The 13,915-nt window shown below is 33.1% G+C and overlaps 1 protein-coding gene across 2 annotated transcripts in view; it reads left to right on the top strand.

The window, feature by feature from the left end:
• Dennd1b (DENN domain containing 1B) overlaps positions 1 to 13,915 on the top strand; it is a 294,324-nt gene that overhangs the window by 176,643 nt on the left and 103,766 nt on the right. For both annotated transcript variants that reach the window (XM_029562147.1, XM_029562146.1), the window contains 2 exons: positions 4,121 to 4,221; positions 10,659 to 10,704. In XM_029562147.1, coding sequence (XP_029418007.1) covers positions 4,121 to 4,221; positions 10,659 to 10,704 — 147 coding nt within the window. The remainder of the gene's footprint in view (positions 1 to 4,120; positions 4,222 to 10,658; positions 10,705 to 13,915) is intronic.

Genomic DNA, 13,915 nt, shown 5'->3' with positions numbered 1-13,915 from the left:
ATTATCTTTATTTTATGTGTATGAGTGTTATGCCTGCATGTAAGTAAGTGCACCCGTGTCGTGCAATGCCTGCAGAGGACAGAAGAGGCTGTCGGATCCCCTGGAACTGGAGTTATTAGACAGTTCTTAGCTGCCATATGGGTGCTGGGAATCGAAGCCAGGTCTTCTGCAAGAACAGTCAGTGTTCTTAACCAGTGAGCCATCTCTCCAGCTCCATAGTTTATTTTTCTTACTTTACCTAATTCATAAAATTCACCAGGTAAGTGATTTGCTATGACACAGCACTCTTCTCAAAGGTATGGGAAAAAATCTTAGATAGAATGAAATGTTGAATCTTTGCCATGCCCTGGAAAGCTCTCCGGTTGATCCTGCTGCCCTCTCTGATCTCATTTCCTGCCAGTCTGCCCCTTATTCACATCTAATCTCAATACCTTCCCCATTGCTCTGTGGAGATGCCAAGCATGTTTCTACTGCAGATCTTTTGAATGTCTGATTTCATTTGCCTGCAATGTGCTTCTTCCCAAAGCCACAATAGTTTGCTCTCTTACTTCATTTGAGCGTCAGTTCAGCCACATCAGAGTTGTTGTCTCTTTGTACTTATTCTGCTTTAGATTTCCTCATAGGTTGACTTTCTTATCTGAACTGCTTGGGACTCGAAGCGTTTTGGATTTAAAAAGAAAGATTTATTTATTTTTATGTGAATGACTTTTTGTCTGCATTTGTAATATGCACCACATCCATGCAGTGCCTAAAAGGTTAGAAGAGGGTGTCAGATCCCCTGGAACTAGAGTATAACTGTCTGGGTCCTGGGAACCAAACCCAGGTCCTCTGTAAGAGCAGCAAGTTTTCTTAACCCCTGAACCATTCCTCCAGACCCTTTTTTGATTTTGATATATTTGCTTATACATAGTGAAATATCTTGAGAATGAGACTTAAGTCTGAACATAGAATTCATTCAAATTTCCTATGTACCTTGCACATATAACCTTGAAAGTAATTTTAAACAATATTTTTAGTGTACATGCATTTTGATAATAAACTTTCATATGAGGTCAGATATGGAGTTTTCCACTTACAGTGTCATTTTAGCATTTTAAACAATTGAATTTGGAGGCATTTCGGGTTTTTGACTTTTGAATAAGGATGCTCAATCTGTATAGTGTGGTATATTTACTTAGTATTAGCCTTCTCCATGACATGTAAGCTTCATGAAAACAAGGGACTCTATGTGTTTAGTATCAAGTCGTTATTGTCTAGTAGAGATGTAGAATAGCACATGGAAGGTACTTAAAAATTTTGTTAACTTAAGCAAATAAAATTGTGTAATATTTCTAATTGCACAGGTACCCAGTATTCTTTAAAATTAGAGTTAATATTGGGATATATGTTGTAAGTGGATCTGAGTTATGTACTATGACCTACTGGATTGAAAAAATCCCTTAATGTTGTTGCTAAGAATATAAAATGTTAAAATTAATGTGATCTAAGAATAAAAACTGTTTGGTCTCTGAAAGATTGCGCTTGAAGATCATTGAGTATAAACGTCTTATGTTAAAGACCAGAACCCTGAGATCAGGTGATCCTGCAGATGTCAGAGGCTATGCAGCTTGGTAGTCTCAGACCTCTGATGTTCTGTGTGGTACATTTGAGTTCTGGGCTTCATATAACCTATATGTGTGGGTGTTTGATTTCCCACTTAAGTTCAGTTTTTAATTATATTGGTTTTTTACTTGGAACTTCTAAAAGTTTATGTTATAATAATATTTTCTCAATTTCTAAAATCTCATAGTTTTTGCATACTATTGGGTGACTATTGGGGATCTTCTTTGGTATTCTTCCATCTTTTTAAGTATCTGTTTGAATGTCTTACATTTCACAATTAAAATTACAATCAATAGGTAAAGCTAATTCATTGTGATAGATGCACCTAAGCCTGAGCTTGAGCTGTAGTGAATGAATATAGCCATACTTGAGCCATATTCAGTCAAGCTATTCAGTCTTGTTGCTTATGCCAGGCATGAGTTGAAAAGAGGCTATCTTATATTCTTTACCTCCTCCTCTCTGCTATTCCTCAGATCCATAAAGTTTCCAAGTGTTGCATATAATAATTAGTTCTCTTTTGGTAAGCTATTGTCTACTAAGTACTGGACATTGTAGAAATTTTGTGATTCAGTTGCTTATGGTCAGAGAAACCATAAAGAACCAGTAGCAAACCAAGAAGCTAGTTGAATTCTTTACATAATACTATTCCTTGTTGGTGAAAAATGAGCAACTTCATTTAAGAATGACCAGCAAGGGTGTAGGGGAAATATCTACAGAGTGTAGGTTGCTTTGTACTTGGTTGTGCTCAGTGAAACAGGTTGCCTTCATAATAGTTCCTCAGTTTGGGAATGAATTTTTCCACTTGTTTCACTGCTATTTTTTCAATAATGAAAAGGAACATTCTTTTTTTTAAGGTTTTAAATGAGATTTGTAAAAATCATTTATTTTCATATAGAGAAATCAAGTAACTGTGCCTTTCAAAGGTACATAAGCATTCTTAGCTTAGAAAGAGTCAATGCACCTTTAAATATGCCCAATTTACAACCAGAAAGTAACTCAAAGCTCTTGGAGAGTTTGACACAATGAAGTAGATTGGCTTCATTTTCATTTCCCTCTAAACCACTCTGTAACATACATAAATTCTTGGTCTGTAATTATTAAATAGAGGTATTTGAATGCCTCCTAGTGGCATATTGTGTACTATAATTAAGGAGTTGGAAATATTATTTTTTGAAAGAGTACTATGATAAATTCACACAGCTTATAAATGCACTAAAACAGTCTGTGATAATTAAAATTATTTTCCATATAACATTAATGAAAAATATGACTGGAAAATATATAATACATGCAAAAAAAGATTATTGAAAATTGTAATGGTTTAGATTAGGTTATCTTCATTGATCTGTTTTATTTAATACAGCTATTTCACACTGACACAAATGTTGCTGTTAATGAGATTTGGATTGCTTTGTGTACATTTATTGCTTTAGTTGTGATTACCATGTAGGTATTTTAACTTCTTTGGAAAAGGATTGAGGTAATTCCTTATAGAAAGTCTGTGGTTCATTTTCATGTAGTTTTTAAAAATTCTCACTTTCAAGTTGAATATAATGATTTAATTGTGATCTGAAATGGAGGGTATAGTAAAACTTTTAATGTTGAAAAAGAATGCTGGTTTAATTACTCCTTTAGCACTAAACCTACTTGATATCTATGGAGATATTTAAAATGGAAAGAACATCATATGGAAAAAAATAAGATAAGGATCAGTTGGAAGGGAGAAAAAAAGTGGTATCTCTTTGATAAGCATTAATTTTTTTAATTAACTGCATGCCCAAAGAAAACAATTAAAATGGCAATTACCTTTAAAGTAGCAACAATGTAATTACAGCTGTTGTGATATAAAGCTAGGAAACAAAATGTTAATCTGGAATGAGCAGTTTAAATATGAAATTATGATATACTTGGCTTCGTGTAGTACAGCTGTCAAGCTTGGGCAGTTCGCTGGTCAATAGTGACATTCTATGTGTCAGTGAACAGAGTCTCTTGATACCATAACCCGCAGTTCACACATTACTGAAGCTCCAACTGTCGAACATTCAAGTCCCCTGGTATTATTGCAGCTTCCAGACTCTCCTGACTGGCTCATGTTTCATTCTTTGGCAATTTGCCCTAATGATATCCCTCAGGAGCTTTCAGCCTCTCTTCCTTTCCATATTTAATCGTGTTGTATTAATCTGAGTGATGTGCAAACTGTGCTGCGCAAATTGTAATTTCCTACAGTGTTTTCTAAGATGCTCACCGACTTTTTCAGTTTTTCTATTTATGTTCCAAATTTTGACCCCAAATATATTTTCAGGTTGAATATAACCTTCCCAAGAAGGTCCTTTTGCTGTTTGTGTGTTTTTCAGAGGGCCTCTGAGACTAGATTTTACATGTAGAATTGGTAAAGACAATGTGAGTTATGTCACTGTTAAATTGTTCTCTGATGATCACTCATCTTCACAACCTTGAACATGCTTTTGTTTGGAGGGTCAGCAGCTCCTTATTATTGATATCCTTTTGTGAATTTCAGTTAACTGCCTGTCTCCATGGATCGGCTGCTCTGCTCTACCCAATGTACTGGCAGCACATATACATCCCTGTGCTTCCTCCACACCTGCTGGACTACTGCTGGTAAGTCAGCTTTTGCTAGACTCCTATAGCTCCAAGTTTCACATTTATAAAAAAACATTTATTTGTAGATTATGTAATCTTTATTTATATATATACATATATATCCTATCCTATAATATATACAGAGATATTATACAGATCATCTATCATATATAGAAATTTGACTTTTAGATCAGTGCTAGGTATTAAAGAGTACTTTTATGTGTATCAGAGCAATTATTTCCAAAGATAAAAAAATTTATACTTGGCAAATATAAGATTCTTTAAATTTTGCAGATTTCTTGAAGTCATTTAGAAAAGTAAGTACATAAGTAAGAAATATCATTTCAGTTTGTGGTTTGAAATTCATACAGGGGTTATGGTATTAGTTAGAGAATATAATATCCCAGGTATCAGAATTTGTCTATCAGATCTACCTGTAACTAGCTGACTTTGGTAGGGTGAGCCTTCATTACCTTTATCTCCGGACACACTTTCCTAACTACTCTCTTCAGTAGCATGCCGAATACTGAATACTGACAAAGTAGTTTCAGTATCAGCCAGAGTCTCAGTGACCAAGAACAGCTGTGTTGAAAAGTTTTGAGATAATTGTGAGAGAGGGCTGGCTTAGAAAGAACTCCCAATGATCTCAGCAATCTGAGTCCAGTCAGTCCTCCAGAAATTAGAACAATGGCCATGACCTCCTTGTGCTCTATGGTTCCAGAAGTCTGCATGAGTATAGTAGGGCTAGACCAGGGCTAGACTCCAAATCTATAGCTTTGGTACTAGGGGACAAAATAATCTCTTCATCATATAATCATTTGCCCATGCTTAGCTTAATTTTACAGAAATTTGATGGGATTTTTCTCTGAGAAGTATGATTATTATACATGTGCACACTCACACACAGGGTTGGGGAGAGGCAGACACAGAGAGAGGGAAATCATTTTGGCATAGGTTGTTTCCTCCTATCACAGCTAGTATTAGTGAAAAAGTTCTTTGGAATTAATGTATTTAAACATTTTATGAAAGATTATTTAATGTTAATTAACGATTGTAGTGATTTAAACATAGAATTGTTTACACACAGGAGTGGTTGGTGTTCTAGTTTTTGTGACTAGCTCCCTTCAGAACAATATGTACACTGTCCATATTGATTCCACTGCTGTTCTGTGTTTCCATAACTTGATAGCACTTTTGACAATGCTGAGTGGTAGGCACCTAGTGACCCACTCCTGCTCTTTCCTTGGGGAACTTTAAAGGAAAAGTGTTTTTGCAGACTATAGGAAGGTAATTTAAATATATTGTAAAGTTTAGCATATGCAAATCAGACTATAAACCAGATCAACGAGTAAGTTCTTTCTTATTCATTTTAGAGTTTTCTTGACCAACAACTTACATTGTTTTTACACCTTAAAGGCAAGACTATAGATTTTTTTCCTGTTCATGTAGGCAGCAGATCTTTGTATACAGTGTTCAGTAATAGACATTTATTTTAAAATTACCTTTTAATAAGTCTTATGAAATTAAAAATGTTATTCAAAGAACTCTATGAGGATTAAAGAGTTTATCTTTTATGAAAGTTGCATTTTGTAATGTTAGTGCCATCATAATTTTTCTATTATAATGTTCTAGCCTCTTTAGAGATCATACAGCTTTAAGCTTTAAGCTCATTTCTTTTAAAAAATTTCTTTTATTATTACTACTACTATAATCATTTTTCAAGACAGACAGAGCCTTACTATTTAGCACTGGCTGGCCAAGAACTCCCTACATAGACCAGGCTGGCCCTAAGAGTTCTGCATGCCTCAGCCTCCTGACTGCTGGGATTGAAGGCATGTTCCACCACACCTGGCTCTAAGTGTAATTCTTTGTAATGTTATGCATTTAAACATTTCTAAAATGTTATTTAAAACTATTTAGTGGCACACAAATTCTTTCCAGTACTGTTTTTCTGATTCTGACCCTGCTATCAAAGCTTTTACTGCTGCTTCCACTATAAAGAAGTTTGTTCTTTCTTTCTTTATTTTTTTGAATCCCTAGAACTTTCTTTTTAGTTTTCTAATTAAGACAAGTTATAACAAACAGCCTTTATGCCTGGTCCAGAGTAGAGTAGTGCCACCCAAACAAGGAATTATTTGAAACTTTCTGAATCCTAAGGTTATATTATAGGCTCAGCTTTTATCAAAGGCTCAGTCAATCTAGCTGTCTATCTGACTTCCTTTTAATGTCAATAAATAAGTTGGATTAAACAGTTTCCAAGGAAAAATAATTTCCTCCTTTTATAGCCTAACTAAATGTTATAATCATTTATGCTAAAAGTAGAAAATATTGTGTTAGCCTTTAAGTCTTAGGGTTGAATAAAATGTTAATTCATATTCAAGTTCAAACTGGTGCCAAAAATTTTTGAGGAGTAGATGTATCTTTCTTAACTTTTTATAGTGATTCGGATGGTCCAAACCCGGAATAGTAGTAGATCCACTAAACATTTCTGTGTTTGCACCTGGTATCTGTGATATGCCATAGAATGGACAGCCATATGCTCCCTTGGGACTATGGATGAATACAGCATCTTGGTTCTTTGACAGTCTTACTACATTGTTAGTCTGTCTCTCCATCCTTCCATCCTTCTGTCTTTCCATCCATGACCCATCATCCCTCATCCATCATCCCTCATCCATCCTTCCATCCTTCCATCCATCCATCCATCCATCCATCATCCATGATCCATCATCCCTCATCCCTCATCCATCCATCATCTATCATCTATCTATCCATCTATCCATCCATCCATCCTTTAGTGACCACATTTTTGTTAAGTTGTGAATATGTGATCAATTAATACATTTCTTTGCTTGTATATTCGCAGGAAGAAATATATACATATATGTGTTTATGCACACAACTATATGCACACATACAGAGCACAGAATAATACTGTAATTACATAACAGAGTCACACAAAAGAATCATAGGTGGGAACATATAGAAATAAGTGGACAACACTCTTGCTAAGTTAGGAAAAGCTCTTTGGAGGAACTGACAACGTCCATGTTTTCTCCTTAACCAAGTGAAATAACAGGTCTTCAGTATGGCAAATTGATGCTCAGACACTTTCAAACTTTCTGGATCCACGAGCTCATAGAAGGAAGTGTAAGATCACTAAGTTACCATAGATTCCTACTTGCTCAATGAACCATTAGACAGTCTTTTTATTTAGTTGGTTTCTCAGATTCTTTGAAACTATCAGATTCAGCTCTTAAAACCTTTTTTCAAAAATATTTTATTTTATTTTTTTATATATATTTTACATGTAAAGAGGCTGTCGGATCCCACTGGAACTGGAGTTACGGACAGTTGTTAGCTGCCATGTGGGTGCTGGGATTTGAACCCAGATCTTCTGCAAGAACAGTCAGTGTTCTTAACTGCCAAGTCATCTCTACAGCCCCAAAACCCTTTTTTTTTTTAATGGAAAGTTATATTCTTTCAGACAGTTGCTGTTATAGCTGTGTCATGGTGGCTTCTTAATAAGGAAAGATTAGGAAAAATGTCATTTTAAAGAGAGTCTAGGAAGCTGGGCGTGCAAACTATCTTCTTGCTCCAATGTTTCCAGCAATGATTCATGAATTACTTTGCAGTTTTGTTTCTTCATAGCATATTTTAAAATGTATTTTCACATCAGCAAAAAAAAAAAAAAAAAAAAAAAAAAAAAAAAAGTCTAAACAGAGAAGAAACAGCTATTTTAGAGTCACCTGTATTCTGTCTTTTCTAAGCAACCTCAGTGACAGAAGAACCTAGGACAGTCGAATCCTAATAAAGTATCTGTGTTATCACAAAGTTCTTCTTCACTCACTAACACCAAATTATGAGGTTTCAGTTAGGATTGTAAAATTACTTTTCATGAGATTTGGCTTATTCCACAATAGGATATATACAGTCTAATATGAAAAAGAGAAAAAAGAAACACCTATCCATTTAACTCTATATTCAATTAGCACTATGTTCTGTAAAATAGAATTATTCTAGAAAATTACATTGTAGTTTAGTGTTTTAAATTCAAACATCTGTATGTTTTGAATTTTGCTATAAAATGATGAGATAAAAAGAAACCACATGATGATCCTCAGTGAGCCCATAAAAAAAAATCGAGTTACTTTACTATGAAAGTTTATATAAGAGCTTTTTGTTGTAATTTTGGTTTTAGGTTAATTTCTATGATCTATTATCTGAAAAAGTAAATAGAGGACTGAAGAGATGACTCAGTGGTTAAGAGCAGTGGCTACTCTTGCAGAGGACCCAGGTTTGGTTCCCAGCACCCACATGACATCTAACAACTGTCTGTAACTCCAGTTACAGGGAATTTGGCACCCTCTTCTGGCCTCTGCAGGCATTTTACACATGGATGCACTTTATACATGCAGACAAAACACTTACGCATATAAAATTAAGAAAGAAAATAGCTTTCATAAACATTTCAAAGTGTTTTTCTGGATGTATTTTCTAGGATTGTTTAGTAGTTTAAGACTCCTGTTTTCTCAAACTATGCTCTACTCAATGTCCAACACTGTAAGATGAATATAGTGATTATTTTTATAAGGCTTGAATATTTTGATTTACACCCTTTTATTAAAATGTACTTTGGGATTTGACTTTCTATTCTTCATAGATTTTCTGTATCATATATCTTCTTGGTATGATAGTCTAACTTCAGGGGAATTGGGAATTTGCACAGCAACTTTAATAATTTTATACTAGTTTCATTTTGGTGGACTTGACATATTTAAGATATTGGGATTTGGCCAGCTTATTTTGTGACAGTTGCCCAAAGCTGCCCTCGGAGCTAGGATAGTGATCTGCATTTTATGCCTTCTGTGGAGTCCTAGAAGGAACCCCAGGGATGAGACCTTGAACTAAAGAAAGAAGTAACTAGCCTCCCTTATTTCAGCAAAAGGGGAGCGGTCCACAATTGTTTCTGTTTCCTTCTGAAGGCAGAAAATCTGTTATGTCGAAGTGCCCAGAATATCACATCAACTCCAGATGGCCAATTGCATAAAAAGTAAAAAGAATAGGAAGTAACAAGCCACAGACAATTGGGATTTCGAATCTAGTACAATAGTAATGAACTGTGTGTGCACAGACTAATGAGAAACAAAATAAGAACTTTAACGTGTCTTTGGGGGTGCTAGGTATATAGATTACTATTTATTCATCCTTAAACTTGAAACTTTTTGAGATGGCTTTGAAACTTCTGGACCTATCAAGGTGTTTGTTAGCTTATCTACTACTAGTTTTCAGTAGCAAAGTGCACATCTAGTAGTTTGAATAACTCTGTTTAATGGTACTGATACCTAGAAAATTAGATAATCTTTTGAGAAACAGGATTATCTGTTTGAATTAGCATTAAATATTAAAAGTGTCTTTAAAAAATTTCTCCCCAAATGTTAATTTTTAAAAAGCTATTTCTTCTCATATATTTCATCATTTTCGTAGACATTTGTTCATTCTCATGTTTTCCTGTCAAGGTGATTTCATTTGAAATTTCAAGATAGATACTTTTCATCTTGTATTTCCTAATAACTATTTCTAAAGTTCATCTAATTCAGATTTTATGTACTAAAATTATTTAATACCTGTAGTTTCTGCTGGAGTGTAGGATCTAGAGGAAATGCATTCCATCTGTATTGTTTGTTGCTGTTCCTAAGCTCCTATCCTAGTTTTTGGCATCTGGTATGCTCCAAATATAATGAGCCAAATTAATATTTTCAAAACCATTTTTATTCTCAGAATTTAATTTGTTAAAATTATTATATTAGTAACAAAGAGGGTGGAATGTCTAAATTCATAAAATTTAAATAAAAGATAAGGCAGGTGAGGGTCAAGATCACAGACTGGGAGAACTTTTCATATTTGTGTCTTGAGTTTCACAGCGGTGCCTGGTACAAAGCAAGACTCAATAAATATTTGATAGTTAAATGACTGATGGATACAATAAAAATTGGGTGACATAATTGGTGTGAAACAATGAAGATTCATTAAAAATAATAGAAATAGTTGAATTGAACAAAATATTGTCAAGTGTTTAGAAGAGAGTCAACTGTGGCATAGACCCTGACAATCTTCTTAATGAAACATGTTATTTAGGTATAGAACTGTTGGTTTAATGATTCATGATTCAGTGACTTTTTAAAATATAAACCAACCTTAAAATATTAATGGTCTCTAAGATTAAATTAAACGTTTATATATTGAGTCATTTTGAATATATGTACTGTGTTATGCTGGAACTGAGCACTTAAAAATTAATTTTAAGCATCTGAATGACCTGTATATTGTTTTAGTTTTAATGAGCTATATGAATCTATTACACACACATGTGTACACACACACACATACACACACAAACACACACACACACATATATATATATTATATATAACTTTTTCTTTTTTTAAATTTAGTGCCCCAATGCCATACCTGATTGGAATACACTCCAGCCTCATAGAGGTGAGTATTATTCACAGTAAGATAGTTTTAAAGCTAATTAGTTAAAAATAATAGTTAAAAGAGTTTTGTTTGAAAGAATATCAATTGAATAATACTAGGAAGTACTAGAGTCACATTAAGAATATACTTAAATATGTCATTTTCAAAAGGACAACATTGGAATAATTTCACTCTAAGTAGCTTATTAATTTACCTTTGTTAATGGCATGAAACCTCTGAAAACAGGTTGTGTTTCAGAGAGGTCACATAGTAAGTTTTAAACACTAAAAAGGTTAATTGTGGATGGGTGAACCACTTCTTTCTTGGAACTTGAGATCTTCTGTGTCTCTTATTCAAGACAGTATATTGAAAATTAAAATTTATATGATTATGAGTCAAACAGTTTTATTTCACAAAACTATTTCCAATTTATCAGTTGCTTTTCAAAATGTGATTTTGACATACTACTGATACACTTGTTAATTAGAATGTAGCTTCTTGCTGAGTATAGTGACTCATGCCTGTTACCCTGTTCCTGAGAAGCTGAGACAGGAGTTCCATAAGTTCAAGGCCAGCCAGCTACATAAAAGAAAAAGAATATAGCTTTCCTAAGTTTTGATTTTCTGTCCTATTGTCGGATATAAAATTTAGTATTTTTTTCTGTTGTCATCACATCATTTCAAAATTATTTTTGTCATTTACTTTATCCCTGTAGGGAAACTCCTTAAACACCCTGACCTTACAATCAGTGAGATTTCCAGAGCCCACTTCTTGTAAAATTAGCATATAAATCAACAAAAGGTTTGTATTCAAACAGAAGGCTTGAGTTAACTGATGTCAGTTTCATTCAAACAAATTCTTTTTGTACAGAATAGCAGATTAACAATTTAAAATAATTTCTAGTGAGCAAACCAAAGGTGTAGTTTTCTTACTGCTATCACTAGTATACCACATTAGGCCTAACTTTGATCAAAGAAGATTCTATTGCTATCGTTTAACTCCCAAGGATCATACTACAAGAGAGTCATACCTTTATAAAAGGCTTGGATTTTAGAATTCTACTTATTCTCAAGTTTTTGGCTTTTTTTTTTTTTATTTTTGAAAAATGCTAGGGCAATAATCCATTTATCTACCATTAAAAAGGAAAAGATTTTAATGTATTTTGATACATTTAGTATGTTCTTAATATTGAAGTCTGGGTAGGATAAATGTATAATTCCTTATATTTTATTAATTTAAAGAAAATTTCTTATAAGCCCAGGTATTTACATTAAAGGGTAAAGTGTATGAAATGAAACAGCATCAGCATCTAGATAATCTATAATTAGATCATGCAGTATAGAACTGGAGTTTCACTAGTTTGATTTCATATAAATATTTGCTTGGACTTTTTTTCGTAAATTTGATTTTCATATTAGTGTACATGTGTTTCCCTATTTAATGTTAATATAATAGTTTTTTGTAATTTATTTATAGAGATGGAAATGATTTAAAGTTGTTGAAAGTGCCTGTTGGTCTTATGCTGTATTTTATGTATAGGTATGATTCTATAGCAACTTCTAAAATTAAAAATTAGGTTTTTACAAACTACAATAGATAAAGAAGCATGTTAAATATTCAGTTTTATTTTTCACTTATTTATTTTCCACTTATAAAGAAAGGTTAAATTTAAAAGAATTATTTACTTTTTGAAAAATGTCTTGGAGATTACCATTCTAACTTTAAATTGGCTCCTCTTATTAGGTGAGAATGTTTAGAGCCATTACTCAATTGCGTGAAATTTCCAAACTCTTTATATTTTGTGCTTACCCAAATATCTTGATAGCTTTATTTGCTGTATCTGGTTTAAAAGCAAAGAAAGTATACTTTGAGCCTCCAGAATTCCTTTAACCCACTTGCATATCACTTGGTGACTTTCTTTTTAAGCAGTTGCAAGGTGATAGTCCATTATCATGTCATATCATTATGTCCTGTCAAACTGATTTCAAACTAAAATTTATAGCTTTTGTACTTTTATTCAATAATAAATAAAAGTTAAACTGGATATAGGTATTTATGTAGTTAGTATATGAGATTGAGCTAAGAACTTTTTGCTGTTGTTTGGGCAATTAAAACTATTTTTAAGAAAAAAAAGTCTCATTTTGGTCAAAACAGTTTTAGGATGTAATATAAATTTTATAAAAATTTCCAGCCATACTGGTTCTGGAGTATGAAATTTATGTTCTTTGAAATCTTTCTTTTACTAGTTTTTGTATAATTGTAAGTAAAGAATGATGAAAAAAATCTTTTGAAAATAGAAATTTACTTCTAATTTAAGAGTAATAGAGGTTTTACTGTCTCTGAAAACTAGACTTCAGGGATGAACTCAGTGTTGACTAATCCATGTACTAGATTGTGAATGAATTGGAAGCTTAAAATATAAGGGCAGTCTTGTTTTTTTAATGTATAAAGGACTGAATGGAATGTTGGTTCCATTTTGTAAGGTCCTCTGATTGCTGAACTATGCCAGTGCTTTAATGAGTATGTAGATAGCCATATTTGGGAGGGTTAAATATACAGGGTATGCAAGAGGCCCACCAGTTCTAATACCTGCCTGCTGTTCTTCTGTACAAGCCCTTCAGACTGTGTCCAGTATTAGTTTCTTAGTTTTGAAGAATAAGATAAAGGCAAATTCTTTTTCTGTATTTCTCCTAAATTACATGTCATAAATGTATGAGACATAAAAATACAAAGCAGAGTAAGAGGTACCATTTATGCTATGTCTTTGGAAAAGAAATAGTAATGCTTGATTTGGATGGAAAAAATATAACACTGATACTAACATGTTCTCAAATACTTAACTGCATCCTACTTTTTCTGTTTTTTTTTTTTTTTGCTTATATAATTTATTTCAATATTAGGGCTTCTCAGTTTATTTATTAGCAATGGATAGATATTTTCTATGCTTATTTAGTGGTCCCTTGAACAGAATATATTTTTTGTCCACTATCTTGTTTGTAAATCTAAAAGTAATTAAAAAATGTCTACATTTCATATAAATACCTTTATTCAGACTTTTGTATTAAATGTCATCAAAGAAGCATCTTCATTACACATGATCATTATCTTGCAAGTATTTAAACAAACTCATTTCCTCCCTGAAAAAAAATATATTCACCCTTGTGGATTATATATACAGTTTCTCTGTCATAAGGACAGCATAAAAAACAAAGATGGTTTTCATAGTCATGAC

The sequence above is a fragment of the Nannospalax galili genome, unplaced genomic scaffold (assembly GCF_000622305.1).
Source record: "Nannospalax galili isolate Female #2095 unplaced genomic scaffold, S.galili_v1.0 scaffold113, whole genome shotgun sequence".
NCBI lineage: Eukaryota > Metazoa > Chordata > Mammalia > Rodentia > Spalacidae > Nannospalax > Nannospalax galili.
The sequence above is the reverse complement of the archived record's forward strand: the minus strand, read 5'-3'. Positions and strand labels throughout refer to the sequence as shown.